The following is a 20,241-nucleotide window of genomic DNA, read 5'->3' as shown; positions in this document are numbered from 1 at the left end:
TTGATTACATTCCTTATCTGCGTAAGATGTGAACATGTTACAGACATTCCTTCATGTTACAGACTTACAGCAACATTAACTCTCTAAACTCCTTTAGACAGCTGAAAGGAAGAAACAAACTCATTTCCCCTCTTTGGATCTACTGTTGAGGGATACTTAAAAGCTGTTAAAATCGGCCTGCACCAAAGATCCTTGGTGTATTTGCTGCCCCCCAGGGACCCAGGTGTTTTCAGATTTTAACATGATCTATACAGCTCATAGGTAATATTTAGAGGCCTGGGAATGAAGGCCCCAAAGCAAGCTAAATGTTATGCCTAAAAATTCAATTAAAATCAACCACAACAAATTCCTTTTCCTCCTCCAAAATGAGAACTACTAAAAATAGAGGCGTTGTCTAGACTTGTGCTAAATAGGTGACATAGAACAAGCAGCAAATGATTCCCCTGTCTGTCCTTTGCTCCATGGTGGTTGCACATGCGATGGCCCCTGCCCAGCTGTCCCTCACTGGGAACTCCTCCTGCCTGGACAGAGAAATGTGCAGCTGTTGATTCTGGCTCTGTCGCTGGGATTTCCCACAGGCACGCTCTCTATTTCAGTCTCATGCATTTTAAAAGAACATGATTCCCCCAGGGGTTCCCTTTTCCCCGTGGGTCTGTGGAAGGAAACTCTAGCCACCTGCTTGTCGTGAGTCCTCCTACAACGGCAGCGGCTGACAGCCCAGGAAAATGACTTCGCTTTAATTCTTGTGAATTCAAAATAGCAAAAGAGACGAAAAATTCTCTCTCCAAGTGCAGAGTTTTACCTCAGGGATGGTTGTTGGATGAAGCAAATTATTGCTGGGACCACCCGTGATTTAAGAGGAGGCTTTGGGGTTTGATTCTGGAGGGCATTTTCCATGGGGGAATGGGAGGCCGTCTTACATTTTCTTTGTCTTTGCATTCATTCCTTTGTCTTTTCTTTTTCATTTTGTTCTGTCCTGCTCATTGCTTCCCAAGGCCGCAGGAGGGAAATCCTGCCTTCTCTCCTGCTCCCTTTCAAACCCTTTCACATCTCCTGTCTCAACAGCTTCTGCAGAATCAGGCCACCGTAATGGCCTCTGCCTCTCGCTCTCTGCCCCACTTCTTTTCTGGTCCCCTGTTCTCCCTTCTCCTGCCCCAAGTGGTGGGCAGATTGGTAGCTGCCTCAGTCTGAGACACACCATGACCGGTGGCCAAGATCTCCTGAAATCTGTGGCACGACGGGCTCTGGCAGCTGCAGCCGAGTTCAGTTAGGGGATGTCTGCACCCTGGAGACTATGCCGACATAGCAATGTCAGCATAGCCCCATGGCATAGATGTGTCTACGCTGACAACGTTTGTCGGCTGGTGAAGGGATACCTGCTCACTGAACAAAGCTGTGTCAGTGGAATCCCTCTTCCAGGGATGTAGCTGTGTCTGTGTTGGTGGTTATGTCGGCTTGCTACATCGGTCAGGGGTGTGTAGATCAGGCCTTAGTGGCGCTGTGATCCTGGGTGCTGCTGCTTGCCTAGAGAAAGTGACAATGAATATGCATTGGGGCCTCCAGGAAAGAGCGTGTGCACAGGAGCTAAGCAAGTTCTGCAGCTGATAGCCTGGTCTTAAAGAAAGACACAAGATACACCAGTTGCCTGGAGAGAGGCATGCAGCAGTAGGTCAGAAGGCACAAACTTAGCTTGTCAGGAGCCCACTGGACCACAATGCTAGGAATTGACCCCTTCCATCTCCGTGTGAGCTCGTACTACCAAACCATTGGGCTGCTCAGACCACACACCTCCCACGTCCTCTCAGGGCTGCTGCGAAGGCCCTGCAGCGTTTTTCAGAGAGACGTGTTCGTTACGCAGGGAGCAGATCTGGAGTGCAACAGGCCACACCCAGCAGCCTCAAAGTCACGGCCAGGTGAACCTTGGGAGGTACCCTGTTTCTGTGGGATACGCCAGGAGATGACCGCATACCCGTCACCTGGAATAAATAATAATATTCCAGTGAGTTTATTCCGTCACAGAGAGAGGAGGCAGGGGAAAGCGGGCCCTGAATTCTTAGCGCAGTTCACGCTGAGCCGGTAAGCAGTGCTGAGGTTTCAGTGTCATATCAGTTGTGTGGTTAACTTTCATCAAAGGTTCTGTGAAATACAACTTCCAGAATTATTCTGCAATAGCTGCTTATTTGGCTGCTGTCCTGACCCTGCTGAATGTTCACTGCTTTATCCAGGCACGAGTGAGTCTTAGCTCTGACCAGCAACATCACAGCGAAATGACCTGCAGATGGCAGGGTTGGTATATTGTATTGTGTGGATTTTTTAAAAATAAGAAAAAACCGATGCGATACTCAGTGGCTTAGAAAGGGCTGAAGTATAGAATGACTGGAAGAGTGTCAGTCAGACGCTGCCTCAGGCACAGCCTCCCAGGAATTCTGCATTCTGGGAAGTGGCAACTTTTCCATTTGTCTTAAAGCCCCTCGGTGCATTCAGCCTGTTGTGTTACTCAGCTGCATCAGTATCCCCAAGCTCTATTGCTATGCTTAGCAAACGCCTCGCACATTAGAATGAGCTGTTTATGTGGCCTGATCCCGGTTCTGCGTGCAGGACACAACTGGCCGTATCCATCTGAAGTTCATAAGGACATAAGAACGGCCAGACTGAGTCAGGCCAATGGTCCATCTAGCCCAGTGTCCTGTCTCTGATAGTGGCCAATGCCACATGCGTCAGAGGGAATGAACAGAACAGGGCAGTTTGTCAAATGCTCCATCCCCTGTTGTCCAGTCCCAGCTTGTGGCAATCAGATGATTAGGGACACCCAAGTTCAATACAGTGGCTTTGATACAGTGCTCTCCAGTAAAGATCAGGGCTGTTCCAATGGCACCTCTTCCTGTTACCAGGCCTGTCACTGATAGTCCATCAGGGTCTGAATGATTGCTTCTCTGTCTTTTCTCCTGAACCACTCCTAAGGATGGTCCATAAACGGGCGGCTCTCTGTGCCTGGTTGCAGAGACAGCCTGGGCTCTCTCTTATGTAGTAAGAGGTGGGGCTTCTGCTGTGAACAGAAATTAAATTGTGAAGATGTTTGTGTCTTTCACTGTTGGAAACTAATTTTTTCAGAGATTCTCACTCAGCTGCATTGAGATTGGCTAGGACAGGTTGAATCCTGTGCTGATTTACACCCTGGGTTCTGTGTTGTGAGTCAGTGAAGTCTGGCCTGCTGCGTGACAGCAGTCCTGTCCTAAGAGGCCTGGGAACATGGAGTAGGCCCTGGATTAGTGGGGGCTGAGAATTCCTCTGAGCCGCTGGCCTCAGAGGAGACAGGAGACAATCCCAGTACATTAGCTCCAGAGACACTGGTGCTACCTCCGCATACACAGCCATCTCTGCAGCTGGAGCGAAGGGACTTCGAAGGGAAAGGGGGAATTTGCCTCTCAAACAGGCACAGCTGAGTCTCTGGTTAACTCTTCTGAGTGTGTGAACCAAGTGCAGCGATTCTGGTACTATTGCAGTGAGTCTTTCTGTTGGAGAAAGGTGACTGTGACCTTTGTGAACTATCACAACTTGCAGCGCTCCTTAGAACTGATGTTCTGGGCATAAGGTGCTTTTTGAACTTGGTGAAAAACATTTGCACAACTGTTCACTGGTTCCACCCGGCCCCACTTGCTGGGCATGTGAGCGTACCATTCAGGCAGGCTCCTGCCCAACTACTGGAGCTGGGGCACCTCTTGGAGGGCAATTTCCTGTATCCCTGAAATGTAGCCCTCTTTCCATGTTTGCAGATGCTGTGCCCCTGGTGATGGAATGGTACCGAGTGTCGTAATGTGCTGACTTTCCAAAGCTGCCGTTTCCTTATTAGAATAGTTTTTGTCAGGGATTCTTTAATCAACTGACTCCCTCGAGACAATATTCTTAGAAGTTGGGGCTTTTTTTTATCCCTCCACTTTACCTTGTGAAATGAACTAATGAGATGCTGAGAGAATTCGGGCCAGCATTAATGAGAATAGGTACAAGGAAGATGTACTGCACATACATTAACTGTATCTTGGCTCAGATGTCCCGTCTCTCCCTCTGTCTCATCTTTCCAGGTTGCACAAACAGCAGATGGCTTGGATGCTGACCTCTGGAAAGATGGCTTATTTAAATCCAAGGTCACAAGATACCTGTGCTTCACAAGATCGTTTTCGAAAGAAAATGTAAGTCCATTTGCCGAGTGACTGAACAATTTGCTTGACGCGTTCTTGTTCCTAAACTGTTTCGGTTTGGGGAGCCAGGATAATTCAAGCAGGTTTTTCAGCAAGTCCAGGTGAGTCTGTAGCCAAGCTACACTGATGGGATCGTTGCTGTGTGTTTGTTCTCTTAATCAGCTGTTTGTTTGTGGGGAAAGCAGCTCTCTGAAAGATTTGCAATCAACAAAATGGAAAAAAAATCCCAGGAATGTTTGTTTCATCCCTGCTCTTGCACTAGCATCTAGCACACCTGCAACGGGGCAGCCCGTGCTAGCAATGCAATGCTAACACTGACAACGTAAGGAAAGCAAGTGTAAGAATTGAATCCCACAAGGCTGAGCGCTCTCCTGGTCCAGAGCATCATCCCCATTTTCCCTGGGGGACTCACCTCCTCACCCTTCTCTGTCCGACTCCAGTTCTTTAGCACTCACCCCGGGTTTTCAGTAGCTGTGTGTGTCTGCCCTGGAGTCACATCTTCCAACACGGATAGTCAGACTTTATTCACAGTGTGCAGGCAGCAGCTGTCTGGTGCGCCTCTCCAATGGAATCCAGCCAGTCTTGGTTGTTCGTGGTCTACACTGTCGCTTGGCTAAGGAGCTGTTAGTCTGGGAAAGCCCATGATCTGATGCCTTTACTGGCTGTTTGTATTTGTCAGATGAGAATAATCTACAAACTTTATATTTTCTGGAGAAAAAGATTTGATTTTGCTTTCCAAGTGCAGTGAGAGCACTCTGTATAGGAGGTACTTCTGCTGCTCTCCGTGGTTTGAATGTCAATATTGATTCAGTTTTCAGGGTTTTTGCTGATAACAGAGATAGAGAAAGGCAGCCCCCAGTAGCACAGTGGGATCCTAGTGCAGAACTTAGACTCCGAGGTGCTAGCAAACAAATAAATAATAATAATAATTAATAATAGGAGGCTGATCCTGGATCTTGACTTGAAAACCAAAGGATCCACCAACCTCCAGCCCTTGGCCTCGCTGTAAGCTCTCTAGTGTAACCGTAGCCACGTTATTTTGACACGAATGACCCTGGTTTCGTTGGGTGCAGTGTTGTAGCCATGTCAGTCCCAGGATATTAGAGGCACAAGGTGAGTGAGGTAATATCTTTTGTTGGACCAACTTTGGTTGGGGAGAGAAACAAACTTTGGAGCTCAAAAGCTTGCCTCTCTCAGCAGCGTAAGTTGGTCTAATAGAAGATATTTCCTCACCCACCTTGTCACGGGTTTAGTTATCAGAACGAACCTAGTTAAGTCTTTGAGTTTCACTGTAGGGCTAATTTGTGATGTCGTTTATTGGGAGCATCATTCTCAACTGTGTAAAGAATCTTGGAGAGAATTTCTAATTTCCCAACATGTTGACGTTTTCCATGTGTTGGTGTTTAAGTGTTGGGGACAGTGGGTTCTTTAACACTTACCTGAGTACATTGTTTGCTGCACTCTCATATATACACTCCATTGGATCAGCACTGACTCCAGCCGTTTCAATAGTTGATAAACTTAGTATGTTTTTTTTTCTTCTGCCTATCTGGTATTGATGTGGCAGAGGAATCATCAGTTTAACTGACATTGAATGTTAGTGTAAAAGAGACAGACAGTAGGAATAATACAACATGAAAGATGCATTAGCAAAGACTGTTTTATCTACCAGTCACTGTGCCTAAACAAAATGTTAACTGACACGTTCAGATTTTAGAAAATCAGCACTGCTCACTTTCAGCATCACCACTGTGTAGTATTTAGATTGCACTGTATTGCTATGGAATTGTAAAGTTAAAAAAAAAACTGTTCAGAAGGTATGAAGCCCCTAATCAACCTGCTCTTATTTCAAAGCCTCCCAACTCATATACGCACAGTAATCATAAAGCAGTGGTTTGTCTGAAATATTTTGCTTGCCCAGATAAAAACTGTGCCTGGCAGTTTGCAGGAAGTAATGATAAAATACACTGACGGGGTCTCATAGCTTAGAATGACATTTTAATTGCTTTTTGCATTTCTGTTCATAAAAGCCACGTGACAACGAAAGAGGGTTTGTTTTTCTTCCACGTGTGAATTCAGAATATTGGCAGAATATTGGCTTTAATGGGAACTGCAAAGGAAATGAAGTCTCTAAACAATTGTGGAGGCTGTCATACTAAATTGTTTTTTAGCTCTTCAAACCTTGATTAATAGGACAAGGCACTGGTTCAGAATTCATATGGATTCCAAATGAAATTTATCATTCCAAATGGCGTGAGCTTTTGGAGCTAGCACCATATGTATTCAATATTAATTAGCAGAAGCATGTAATAACTTTGGCTGTGTCTACATTAGAGTCTTTCCTTGGCATTTCCCACCACTGTGACCATATAAACATCATGTGGCTTTCGCAGCTGGACCATGCATAGGGCTTGTAGGCTTACAGTTCACTGGACGATGGTGATTCTCCTTTAGCTCACTGGGTAGGGACCAGGGATTTTCCAGTAGACTAGTGTGGTCTCTGTTTCCAGGGTGCTAAGGGATTACAGTGATGGGTGTGACAGAAAACCCTGTAATCTCTTAGCTGATGACCCTTTGTGGGCTGTGTACATGCTGTAAGTAGGCAATCAGGAGTAAAGCTACAATTTTGGCACAGACATTTTTTTGTAAATTTCACGACCGGTAAATCACAGAATGGGAGGGCGGGGTTGGAGAGCAAGCCCACTCACTGTGCAGTGGGCGGCTCCTGTCCTGCAGGGCTGAGCCCGGCTCCCCACTCTAGGCACTGTGACGTGGTGCCTGGAGTTACAGCACCACTCACCTCCGTCGATAGAGCCTAGTGAATGGGCCAAACCTGCGTGTGCTGTGACCCCGTGCGCTAGGTGGCACCACGACTCAGTTTGGGGGCTGAATCACGTGTGGTTTGACAGCCATTTCCGAGATTCAAATTCACGATTTCTATCACCTCTCTGACAAAATCGTAGCCTTCGGTCTGAGTTGTTAGCCTGGTACCTGCTACTCATTCCTCAGTTGCCCTCTCTGCTAAACTACTCTGCTTAGCAGGGAGCTTCAAGTCAAATCAGCAAGACAAGAAGAACCTGAATTATTAAGAGTCGCACTCACCTGTTTTTCTCCTCTCTCTAAAGAGCCATTTAGGCAACGTCCTGGTCGACATGAAACTAATTGATATCAAGGACACGCTTCCTGTGGGCTTCATCCCCATCCAGGAGACAGTCGATACACGTAAGTGTGTGTTTTCACAATGCTGGGTTTTGTGAGCAGCAGGCTCCATGCTCGCTCATGCATGCCCCATGCACAGCTCCAGCAGCGGCTGAGGGGGCAAGAGCAGGCAGCATTGTTGCGTGCGCATGTTTCTGGATGGTGCCAGGCATTTTGTTCCCATGTGAGATTGAGCCTGGGCCTGTGCTGTGCTGTGCAGAAATGTGCTGTAGGCTTTTCAGTGCCGCTGCCTGGACTGCCCACAGGAGCGTTGCACCTTCCAGCGGGGGTGGATCTTGCTCCTTCCCTTTGCATGGGCAGGTGAGGCCCCAAAGGCATCTTGTTTCTGGCCAAAGGCAGTGTGGTAATGCTGGTCATGAGCTGCTGCTCAGCAGGCTCCCAGCCTCCCTGCCCCACGTCTCCACCTGGTGACCCCAGGGAAGCTGGAATAGACGATTTCGCCTGGGGCAGAGCACCAGACCCTGCTGCAGACTTCCCTGGCAGGTCAATGCCATCGGGTCAGATGATGATCCACGGGCACGCTGGCAAGAGAGAGCTGGTTTTAAAGACCTGGCAGAACCTCTCTTTTGGTTACCTGTTAAACAAGCTCAGCTGCTGGGAAAAGGTGAGTCTCTTCTGAGTAGTGTTGTAAAGGAACCTTTTGTGATGAGTCAAACTTAAACATCAAAAGCTGGGTTAGTCACTTAAAAAGGGCTCCTTGAATTATTCCCCGGCATGTGTCCTGGGGCATGTAGCGGTGTAATAGTCCTTATCTCACTCGCTTTCATTAACGATTCCTAATGTGTTAGATCTCCTAGATACACAAGGGATGACACCAGGTATCCAGATGGCTAGTGGGCCACTGCCCCACCTCTTTTATCAGCCCCTCGTTCCCCCGGGTGCTTTGAAGGGGAGGGTTCTCTGGGAGCAGTTAACCTTTTTCCGCTGAGAAGTGTGGTATTGAGCTCTGTGCCTGGTGCTTATAGCGCTCAGATATGAGCAAAGTGGTGCCCATGCACTGGGGAGCTGGGATTCACATGAGCCTCTCTCATCATTGCCAAGATGAATTGGAAGGAGAATGCCCAGAAAATCCTCCCCTTCATTCCTGCAAGGGAAAAGCAGCTTTCCAGATAACTACCTAATCTGGGGGAGAAAACTCCACTCAGCCCCCAAGCCCTCTGCACCAAATAAGCCCAACTGCTGCACTCCCTGCATGCTACAGAAGGGGTCTGTGCACCAGCTCTGCAAACCACCCTCAGGCCAGTGGCTGGGCTTGTGGGAAGGGGCTGCAGTCACTTTGCCAGTGCACACACTTGCAGGTCCTTTTTGCCAGTAATGAAATCCAGACCAGTTTGTAAATTGAAAGGGAGGGGCACAGTGAATAATTCCCCTGGATCTGCAGCACATGGGGCTGGTTGTTCAGTCACTGCCAGCCTGGGGTTGAGTTGTATGAGTGACCAAGAAGGAAAAGGTTCTGTAACCCATGACTGACTTCCCAGTGCCACCGCCCCCAAGAGCTCCGGAGCACATGTGGAGCAAGGGTAGAGCCAATCGCTTATCAAGGAAACACCCCGGGGTTGAGGATGGAGAATAACTTTAAACGAAATCACAGTCACGTAACATGTGGCTGAGGGGGAGAGGACTGCGTGATTCATTTACAATGTATTCTGCTGCCCTCCATGCGCTGTTTGCATAAATAAAGTGGTGCATTTTCCCTGCCTCCATGAGCACGTGTAATTAGCGGTTCTAGCTCCGTCGCTGAGTTTGCCACAGATGGAGGAATTTAGCAAAGTGTGAAAAAGCCTGGCAGACAAGCCAATAAAATGAGCTTTGCGATATTCTGCAAGTAAAGTAACAGGGGCCTCTCATTTTGTTCAAAGTAAAATTTGTGGCTACGTGTTTCCATTTGTAGTCTCCTGGGCTAATAACACAACGCACTGAACGTACTGCTCCCTAGCCATCTCAGCAAAGTGTAGAAATGTGGGAGTCAAAAGCCAGGTTTCTAAAATCCACCTTTAGGCACCTAACTGAAAGTGGCCTGATTTTCAGAGTATCTGAGGACCCACAAATCCATCGGACTTGACTGGGAGCTGTGGCCACTTAAATCAGGCTAAGTTTCTTTAAAGATGCTGGCTGTGGTGTATTGAATGGTGTGCCTTATACCCTCCAGGGTCATACCCTGCAGTGGCTGTACAGCTCTGGGATGCAGATTACTATGGTGCTTCCAATGGCCAAACACTAGGAAGGAAGTGGCTTGAGATGGGTTTGGCTAGGAGTGCAGCAGGCCTGTGAAATCCTGTTTTATTAAATATTTTGCTAGGCTAGAATAGGGCTAAAGCGGCCAATGAGATTCAGAGATTATACTAAAGTGGAAGGAGTTACAAACAACAGCAAGGGCAGAGAAATGTACAGGGACCTCCAGAGATTAGTAGGGCCAGCATATGGTAGCAAAATGAACCACAGCTGGGAGAGTGAGCATGCATTTCCATAAACTCAATTCTTTAAGACTGAAGCTTCTGATACAATTAGACCTTAGAGTTTGTCTAGACTAGGGAAATATACACTGGTGTAGCCACACCAGGCAAATTTCCATTACAGATACACTGCATGAATGCAAAATGGGGTTTATGCCAGGACAATTTACCCTGGTAACTTCTTGGGGTAAATTGTACTATTGCAGCATATCTACGTTGGGGGGTTGCACCATTACAAGAACTACACTGGTGCAAAGAGCCCAGCGTAGACGGGGTCTCGGATGCGTTTGGGTGAGGTGTTCCTGAGGAGATCTGAATCTGAATGCATGCACCTCTTCTGTGCCACCCTCTGGGGTCCAGTCTCTCTTCCATCTCCACCTCCCTAGTCTCACCAAGTGGCAGCATTTTGCTGAATGCTCCCAATTTGAGCCTGGCTGTAGGGGGCACTTACTAGAATTTAATTTGCTGCCATGCACGAATGGCCATGTGAAGAAAATCTTGATCCTGGGTTGACCAATGATGCTGGTGACTTTCATATGTGTTACAAACACAGTGATTGCTCTCCAGGCTGGTGTGGTGAATGCTACCATGAGAGAAGTGAAGTAAATGATATCAGAGATATAGGACATGGAAACAACAGCCTGACAAATTCTATTACAGAGGCTGTAATTCTTTGTGGTATGTAGTATCTAATCTTCTCTGTAGATGATAGTGTGGAGAGAAGTACTGCTGAATAACAAATCTTGCATGCCACACAAAAGGACTAGTGTTAGAAAATTCAGTCAGTGCATGGCTTTGCACACTTATTTGCTGTCCACCTCCTATTCCTGCCATAACTATCTGCATAAGAGCTGAAGATGCAATAAATAACTTTTATACCCTGGTCATGCATAAAAAACAGCCTCTAATCCTGGTTTCCTTTCACAGAAGAAATAGCTTTCAGAAAGAAGAGGCTCTGCATCAAATTCATCCCTCGAGATTCTACAGAGGCTGCTATTTGTGATATCCGAATCCTGGGCAGATCGAAGCAGGCCCCTCCACAGTACACATTCATAGGGTAAGCAGCCCTTCATCCAGAGGACGTTCCCATACCGCAGCATGTACCAAACCCACGCACTGTAATTTCCTACAGGAATTAAGTGGGAGTTTGCAAGTGTTAATGTTTGTGAAAAAGCTCCGAGATCACTGAAGGGAATGTACTATATAAGTGCAAAGTATTATTCTGCTTGGTGTGAGAATTAATTGATCCTCTGTGGCAATTAGCCTGGTTCTTATTACACAAGATGTTTCTTGGTGAAACTTGCCAATGTTTGATATCATGTGTGCATGCTGCATTTGCTAATAGCATTAATGATTTCTCTGTTACTTACAAAGGGAACTTAACAATATGGGTATTTGGTATCGAATGGGCAGGGTTCCACGAAACCATGACTCCTCGCAACCCGGGACACCTTCTTCCCAAGTACCAGCTTCAACACCAGCTCCTAACCTGCCGAGGTAGGTTCTGGCACCTGTCAGTGTTTTCTGTGGTTCTCTTCTGCTTGGGCATGCCATGCTGCGTATTTTAGCTGAACACTCAAGCCAGTGGGACTGTGACTAGTGGGCACTGTCCCAGTATAAATTATTACATGGTCCACCCTGCTATAAAGGGGGAATACATGCTAGTCCCCAGAAAGCTGTGCGGATGTCATGCATAGATGGCACATGGCTGGAATGGGGATGAGAAGGTAGCAAAGCTGACAGAACAACCACAAAAATGCATTCACTGAGGGCTGCCCGGTGGTCCTGTTTAGCTTGCCGGCCTGGGTCAGAGTGTAAACAGTTCCAAGCAGGAAGCTGCCTGTCTCTTGTGTCCCGTATACCAAAGAGCCCGTCAGCGCCCAGCAAGCCGTAACCCTATCCTAGAGCTGCTCACAGGTGCCCCGGAGCTTTGTTTTTAACTGAATCTAAAGCATCTTTGGTCTCACGTGAGTGCCTAGGAGTCTCCTTTCTGGGGCATGCCAGTGGGCTAGCTAGACTGCTATCCTCACAGGGAAAGTGGGGCAAGGGTAGGAGGGAGCATTCAGGCCCTTGGTGGATTGTGCAGGCTTGTTATATAAGAGTGGGGAACAACTTTTTTCCTAATCCCCAGAACTGAAGCCTGAGGTTTGCTTTTCTTTGTCGTGTCCGAACCTGTGATTTTAGGCCCCACTGCTGCCGTTCATTGTGCGCACAGACTCAGCCGCCCACTATCACACAAGGAACTGCAACAGCAGGGCCATAGAGCCGCTGCGAACATCATGGGTTTGCTCTTGCAGTGTACTGTGTGTCAAGTGTGTGTGTGTCTTTTATATGTCAGAGGAACAGGAGTATAATTATAGCTTACAATTATTTACCACATTTTCCTGCACAAAGCCCAGTGGTGGGGGTGTTTTTAAACAACCCCGCACGCAGAGAATGAAATGAATGATTTATATATTATTGGCATTTGATATGAAAATGCAGCACTGCATGCAATGGTGAGAGAGTTGCTCTGAACTCATAGTCCAGGCAACCCCAATTGGGAAACGTGTTCTCGGTGGGTTTTTACATATTTTGGAGTGTCGGTGTTTTGTTAGCACATTCAGTGTATTGCAAATACACCTAGCATATGAAAGGAAATGCCTGGGATTTATATTTCTAAGGAGATTGGCAGGTGGGAATTTCATGGAGACTGTAAATTGTCCAAAGTTCAGTGTATTGTCTGGCTACAAGGTGCTACCCATAGCCTTGGTTATTTTGCTTTTCTGTGCATTTTAAAGAGTGTCAGTCTTAAAATGGCCTGAAAAAGGCTTTTAACTGGGCTATGTGGTAACTTTATCCTGGTGAAGGCTGGTATCTGGGTCCAGGCATGCACCCGTGCCCTTAAGTGTACTTATAACCTAGTGTATTGTGGTGACTTCTCAACCATCTTCTGTGGTTTATTTTTGACAAGTCACATCACTGAAAGTTGTGCTAGATCTCGTCTCTTGTGCTGTCTGGGAGGGGTCCTTGCTGCAGATCCCAGGTTGCACCATTCAGAGTGGGGATATTAGAAATGAGATAAGAAACAGGAGCCCTGCTGGAGTTCTCAGATTGTTTTATCTGGAGCCATTCGATTGTTTCCAAATTGCACTAGGCACAAGCTGCATAAATAACAAAGACCCTGCGAGATCAAAGCGAGACGTCTTGTCTTTACAGTAGATATCTTCATTTTCTGTCCATGAGAAATGTGCAGGCAAATTTCCAAGGTAAAGAGAAAAATTATCTTAGCAAGAGAATGTCAGTGGCTGTCCTTAATCACGAAGTGTGGAAGGGTCACTGTAGGACTGAGAAGGGAGGGCTGCAGAATGGCTCCAGAGCTGTTGGGAACAGGGCCAGAATTGGAGCTCAGAGCATCAGCGACAGTCTGAAAAGAAGTGTTTACAAGGCTTATATATTTTATAACCTCTTGTTGTACAGTTTATGGTTTACAATGGCTGCAAGGAAATTGGATCAGTTTTGTTTTACTCGCCAAATAAAACAAATGTCAAAATAGTCAATATAAAATGTATTCTAATTTGGCTGAGTTAAAACAGCCAGTATGCAGTGGAATAATTGAATGTTACATTAATGCCTCCTAGTAAAAACCACCTGTCTGTAGCTGGCTCTACCCTCATGCACCATGTATGATTTACAGGTAACTTTTACACCGGAATAAAAACAGCCCAATCATTCAAGGCATCTATTCATGTCTGGGTTTTTTTACATTGATTATTTATTATCCAATATATTTTTTAGAAATAGAAATGTATATAAAGATGCTCCTTGCAAACATTTCTTATTAGAGGAAACATATGTTACTTGAAAAGCTGTTTTAACACTTTATCAACAGGGTAGTAATTTATTCAAGCTTAATGTCCATGGAAGATTATAGTCACAAGTAACTTTTTATTTTAACATGACCATAGAGATAAGAGAACACACTTGCAGCCAGTTTGCCATTTTATTCCAAGACAGAATCACCGAACAGCACAATACACAACTAGTGCTATTTAGCTGTTAGGTTGGTCAGATATTTGAAGGGATTCTCTTCAGTTTCTGACTCGTTTTTATAAAATACCTTTAAAATCAGGACAATATGCAGTGTATCCTCAGTGCTTCGGAACGCTTGCTAACACTACTACGTACAGATAGACGACAGAACCCCGGTGTGTTACTGCAGAGCTTCTTAATCCATCGGTTTTCATTTCTGTGCCGGGCAGGTTCAGCAGACACTTAATTATCGATTCTCGTGATGCTGGCGCGTCAGAGTTCCATCACACATGCTTTGCTGCTCTGCGAGAGACTCGACTCAGCACCTCACTGTGCGTCAGCATTGCTGCTTTGTCCAGCTGAGGTTCTGTTCAGGCCATTCGCACTCCGGGCTCTGCTTAGTCCCAGCATCGGCACTTCCCTGTCCCCTCCTGGTAAAGTGGGAGAGGGTTAAGGAGTCCCTGGACTCTTGCACGAGGGTTTGTAGGGAACTTGGAACTCCGTCGCCAGTTCTGTACCAATATCAAATGAACAAAAGCTTTTGCTAAATCGTCTGCCCTCGAATGTCCTCAGATAGAGTTGGCCAGTGACTCGGGTATGTGGGCTTCACACTATGCTTGTGTCTGCCCTTTTGAGAGAGAGAGAGAAGAAATCTGTACCAAAGTACGTTAGTCTCAGTCTCATGAAAGACCGTTCAGGAATCTCTGTCTTCTCATGCGCTTGTATTTAATGCCTGGCTGGCAGCATCCTGGGTTTCTCAAAAAGTGATGCCTGCAGTGGAAATGAACCTATGTGCTCTTCTTTAAGGACGTCCCTGTTTGCTAGCATGCTTGCTACATGCAGGATACACCCCTCTTCCAACTATGGGGTAATACACCATTGATTTCAATGGAGCATCTGTTCAGAACTGCGGAGCAGAAAGAGGCAAAGACCTGAGCACAATTCCTCCTGCCAGCACGGAGGGGGAAGGATTGCTTGTTTCCTCTTGCGGGGATGTTCATGTCGCTTTGGCTCTCTTGTCCTTGGTATTCCCCGTTACAAGCGTCTGGGCTTCTGGGCTCCTGGACCAGGCCCACGTATGCCAATGAGGCTGAGACGTTGCGCTGTGGAGTGCGACCTGATGAGCTGCCATTGTGCAGTGTAGGATGACACGGTGTCAAGTCACCCCAGGGTTTTTCTCCCTGTATTTTGTGCTGTGGACAGCGTGGAGAAATACACCTGCCGTGTCTCATCCCAGAAGCGAGTGTTAAAAGATCCATTCCACTGACTGGAGTCGCCTGTAGCAGAATGTTGCACATGGAGCTTTACACTGCTTTCCTAGGTGTGTTTGCTGGGCACTGCCGGGCACTCAGTAATTAAATGCGGCTCTGTTGGGAGGGTCGGTGTGAGTAATGTTTCTTGTATAAGTTGGTGCTAACACAGCACAGTGATCACTGCACCTTAGGGCGCTTGGGGGAGGGAGTTTCCCAAAAGCAGGTGCTAATGATAAATATTTCAGCCTTGCCTTTTGAGGACATCAGTTTAGTTGCTGTGTGTGAACGGCATGGGGCTCACTGCCCATGTGTGCCGGAGAGTGTCAGGGTCACATGTTTGGTGTTTAGGGAATACGCACTAGCGAAAGCTTCATTACAAGTTTGCCCCAGCCTGCAGTTCTGCCTAGCAATTGTGTATGAGTTCAGCTTTCTACCTTGCTCTGTGCTCTCCATAAATCTAACATTAGCTTTTCTGGGGAGAGCTCTGACTTCCTGCCAGCACAGGCAGATCTCCCCTAAAGCCATCTTGCTTGCTGAGGCCGGTGTATCGGCTGTACGTTCCCTGCGTGTGTGTGGTTTCTTGGTTAGCAAGTGCCTTCCGAGTTCCTTCCCAAGGTGCTGGTGGAGGAGCCTCCACCACAGTCATTCAAACAATCTTCTAACAATTTGTCAGCTTCCAGCAAGATGTCACTCAGTGCTGCTGAAGTGTGTTTTACAATGACAGACATAATTGCACTTAACTTTTTGCGTGGATGTTATCAATCTGTGGCAGATACTTTGGGAAATGGAACACTTTGATTGCAAAAGATGTGTCATGCGTTTAATCTTACTCTCAGCGAGACCGCAATTCAGTCACAACTTTTGCATGTTGCTGTCAGGTTTTGAGAACATAGCTCCGCGCTGACCCTGAGAATCGTTCAGTCATTCCGATTGCAGGGCTGTCATCTGAAAGGTTAATGGCTTACTAGGGGAAAGGAGAATCATGCTGCAATCATCTTGTATTCAGATCATGCTTCACCACGGCTGGGCTCACAGAGCATTCAGGCCAAAAAGGCTCCGACCCCTCCCATCCACCTTCAGAGCTTGCCGCTCCACCTCCCAGGCAGTTTGGCCTGGGATAACTGGAACACTTGTTTCGTCTCCTCTTGAATTAAAAACGAGCGAGGGACTGGTGTGGAGACCTGGAGCCTTTCGCTTCTAGGTCCCTGGTGCAAATTTAGCCCAGTCACTGCTTGGCAGAAGTTTGTTAGCAGGGGGCCTCAATCTGGTCCCTGGTGGACGGATTACAGAAACCACCAGCAGAGGTCCCCTGTGTAGGCAGCTTCAGCTGAGAGGCCACGGATCAACTGGGTTGTGAAGGCTGAATTTTCTTCTTGGGGTGGGATGTGCAGCACAGTGGAAGGGCAACGGGGATAGGGGAGGGGGAGCATGCCCTGCTGCTAACCTGCAGTTCCTGTTCTGCCAATAAAGGACTTCAGTCCATGGGGCCGCTCTCACCAGTGAATGGTGAGTATGCAAGTTCACTGGGAAAATCCTGCAGGTTTAATACCTGGTGGTGTTGTAGGGGGTGAGTGGGCTGGAATGCCAGAACGCAAGCTATTGTTACAGCTAATTAATCAGAGACCTGTAGCAATGCCGAGGAAATGAACGTTGTAACTTCCTAGCAGTGGGTTTGCAGCCTCCTCCAGCCTGCATGCCTTTTCCTCTTTGCTTGGAATACAGACACAGTCTGTGCCACTGAATGCTTCACGTTGTAATGAAATACAGAGCTGGTGTGGGTCTTCTATCAGGAGAGCTCTGTCTGGTTTTGGTAAAAGAGTGGCAAGTATTTAATGTAAATTCTTGGAATAGGAGCAGCATGTGTGAATTTTCCTCCCATGCTACTGATTATATTTTGAATAGTTGAGTTGCTTCCTCATAGCAAAAGTACATGTTTTGCTCATATTCCCCTGCACATAACTGAGTTTGTGACAAGGATTTCCGGCAGAGGGGTCTGTTGATTTTTAATTGATTTGTTTTATTGATGGCGTTTGAACTGTGGCATGTAGCTTGAAAGGTGATTAACATTTGGCTTTCTGTAGGGAAATTATACAAGGATGGGAGTCAATAATATGCTACTAGTGGATGTGGTGCATCGGAGAACTAAACTCAGTGTAATACTGAGCCAATCTCTCCCGTGCGAAGATGAATTGAATGGAAGAGGAAAGACTTTAACTATTCCTAATCTTTTTTCTTTTTTTAAGTATCAACACACATTATTTAGAGGTAACAATATCTGAGTCTCTTTCATGCACTTCAAACCCATTTTCTGAGCCTTTCTAACTTATCAAACATGAGCTCATATATTCTTTGAACCAAAGGTTCAAATCACATTTATTGTGACAATACGGGGGAATATACTCAGTCTTTTATTAACCAACTTATTCTAAAAACATGTCAAGTTGAGGGTGGGGCCCAGAGTAAGAGAGCAGGTGTGCTCAGTTGGGATTTGTTGGAAGACGAAGACCTGCGGGGTTGATGAGATGAGAACGCGAGAGACTTAACACTTCCAGGAGGAAGCATTTTCCATAGCCCCACTCAGTGGCACAGTAGGAAGTGCATTGTAAAGAAGTACATCTGTGATCGGTGTACCTCCCATAGCATAAGAAATATGTTGAGAACAGTTTGCATGAGCAGAGGATGTGAAAGCAGGTTGACATATGGCCATTTAGGGATTGTTCCCCGTTAGAGGCTTGTTATGAAACTTGCACTATCCCTGCATGACTTGCATCCGGCTCTGCCACATGAAGTGCAAAAAATGGGTTAAAGTCCAGTGTGTGTTAGTGGTAGATGGTGATTAGGAAGAAATGTTGAAACAGTATGAACAGTTCCTAGCCCGGGAATCCCCAAAGCAGCTGAGAAAGAGGGACATTAACTACAGTTAAGAGAGGCTCGTTTTGAGGGTGGAGGGAGTACGCAGACTGAAGGTGCTTCAGTCTTCTCAGTATTGTTTTTCTTTAGAGAACGCTCTTCCTAAAGGCACTGTGGCGTCATTTGGGATCATTGAATACAGCTTGTGGTATTCATGCAAAGGAGCTGTGTGCTTAGTTGTTAAATAAGCCCTTTGGGGGAATTGGGAGTTTATTTCTAGAAATGCGGTGGTGTCTGCTAGTTAATATAATCTCTGCCACTGTGGATCCAATTGTGCTTTCACCCTGAAGTATGTGAAGGTATGTTCAGGGAGTAGCTGTTTCCATCAATCACTTTCACCATTTTTACTTTTCTCCAAAACATTTCTAGAGTTTATTGGTTTTAGACTCTCATTAGTTACTATTTAAAGGCCTGGCGGTGCTCTTCCTGGAGGTGCCTGTGTATGATTTCTTGGGGAAATGGCCTTGTAAACGTCGAGCATTTGTTTAAAAGGCTTTGTGGGAGTGAGACTGCTGTTTCTAGTGATTTGGGGCCTGATCCTACAGTGCCCATTGAAGCAATGGAAGTCTTTGCATTGACTTCAATGGCTTTGGATCGAGCCCCATAGTCTCCTCTTCAAACAGACTCATGGTGTATTTTGCCCACAGAAGTGTTTCATTCTGAGAGAGGCTTGTGAATTTGGGCTTTGTTATTTTAAGACTGATTTGATAGTATTTAAAATCTTCACTATGGAAGCTTACGGTGCATAATTTGATCTTTTGAATATTTGCGGTTTGCTCCTTCCTGCCCCCACCCCCGAACCCAGTTTCATTTTCCGTAGAGTTGAAAACTACTAATTCTAGAGATGAAGGATGTGGAAAGCTGTGCACACTTCCCATTGCAGCCTCCAGAGACACCAGACTGTTCATCTAACACAACAACTTCATAAACCCTTCATATTTACAGGCTGAGGTCTAAGCACTTTCCTGCAGTCCTCAACTTACAAGACTTGAATGGGCTCCCACTCAGACTTTCAAGTTGGGTCAATTAAACTCAGAGAGTTGGTGGGATTTGTTTTTTCTTCTCCCTGTTTGGCAGCTGTTATATTCTGCTTGTTACTAAACAAATCCTCCAGATAGAGCAAGCAGTAAGAGCTACACTCTGCACTGAGCCCTGTAGTTTGGATTGGGGCTTTCGTACACTAGCCCAGGCACTCCCTGTTGTGACTCTCTATTTTTGTTCCATTTACTCCTGTTTAGAAGTGATTATTTTAGTTTGAGGAGAATAATCGAGACTCTAGTGTCCCGTGTACTCAGCGTGCAGGTGTGAGCAGAAGCGAGGTCATGCTGAATAAAGATGCATTGTGCCAGCACGGTGGGCGTGTGCCTCTCCCCCTTGCCCAGCTGTGAGAGAGTGGCGGGTAAATCTACAATTCAGTGGAAAGAATCACTCACTCCCTTCTCCGCTCTCTCATACACCCCCAACGCTCAGTGATTTTTTGAGAAATAGGATATTTTACCAGTTTGGAATGAGATGAAATACTTACCAGGCCCATATGTTGCTTGTTTTAGGCAAAGGGTCAGTGAGGTTTTAGAAAGTATTTAAATATTTGAGTTTATATGATTAGACCAGATTGTCTGGAATGAAGGCCGTTCCCTAGGTAATTCTCAGCCTTCCAGTCTTTGTTTCTCACTGCAGCTCTTTCGCCTGTGAGGTAGGTGTTGTAGCATTGCAGTGCTCACGTGCAAGAAAAGTTAAGGGCTGTGAATAAATATTGTAGATGTGATTTTTGGATACTGTGGAAATCTGCTTTCATGTTTTCTGTAAACTGTAACTTGAGACATGTATCCTGAGACGCAAGCACTTCCTTAAGGACTCCTTTGATTTCTAGCCATGCGGCATGCACACGTATTTTTAAGGGCGCACTCTTTCCCAGTCCATATGCTGGGCTTGAAACTATTCTCTTGTGGGGGGATTTTTAGCTTTTGTAGCCTAGTGTACAATGGCAATGTCCTGCATTGGGAATGAGGTAAGAACTTTTGGTAACAGTCATTGAACGCGGAAGATGATGCAGTTTTATTTGGCAGTATTTCTGTGTGGCTCTACAAATTTTGCATCACAATTCTTATGTGCATATAAAATAAATGATGGAAGTGCACACGGCACCCCAAAGCGCAGCACTGCTCCTAGTTAGTGTTACATAACACAGTTTTAGTTTAC

The 20,241-nt window shown here is 46.2% G+C and overlaps 1 protein-coding gene across 5 annotated transcripts in view; it reads left to right on the top strand.

Moving 5' to 3' along the window:
* The window catches only part of MVB12B (multivesicular body subunit 12B), a 100,717-nt gene that overhangs the window by 21,303 nt on the left and 59,173 nt on the right, over positions 1 to 20,241 (top strand). For all 5 annotated transcript variants that reach the window (XM_054007860.1, XM_054007862.1, XM_054007858.1 and 2 more), the window contains 4 exons: positions 4,080 to 4,187; positions 7,322 to 7,418; positions 10,796 to 10,925; positions 11,243 to 11,365. In XM_054007860.1, coding sequence (XP_053863835.1) covers positions 4,080 to 4,187; positions 7,322 to 7,418; positions 10,796 to 10,925; positions 11,243 to 11,365 — 458 coding nt within the window. The remainder of the gene's footprint in view (positions 1 to 4,079; positions 4,188 to 7,321; positions 7,419 to 10,795; positions 10,926 to 11,242; positions 11,366 to 20,241) is intronic.

Source organism: Malaclemys terrapin, chromosome 17, assembly GCF_027887155.1.
Source record: "Malaclemys terrapin pileata isolate rMalTer1 chromosome 17, rMalTer1.hap1, whole genome shotgun sequence".
Taxonomy (NCBI): Eukaryota; Metazoa; Chordata; order Testudines; family Emydidae; genus Malaclemys; species Malaclemys terrapin.
Note: the sequence above shows the minus strand (reverse complement) of the source record. Positions and strands in the feature narration are given on the sequence as shown.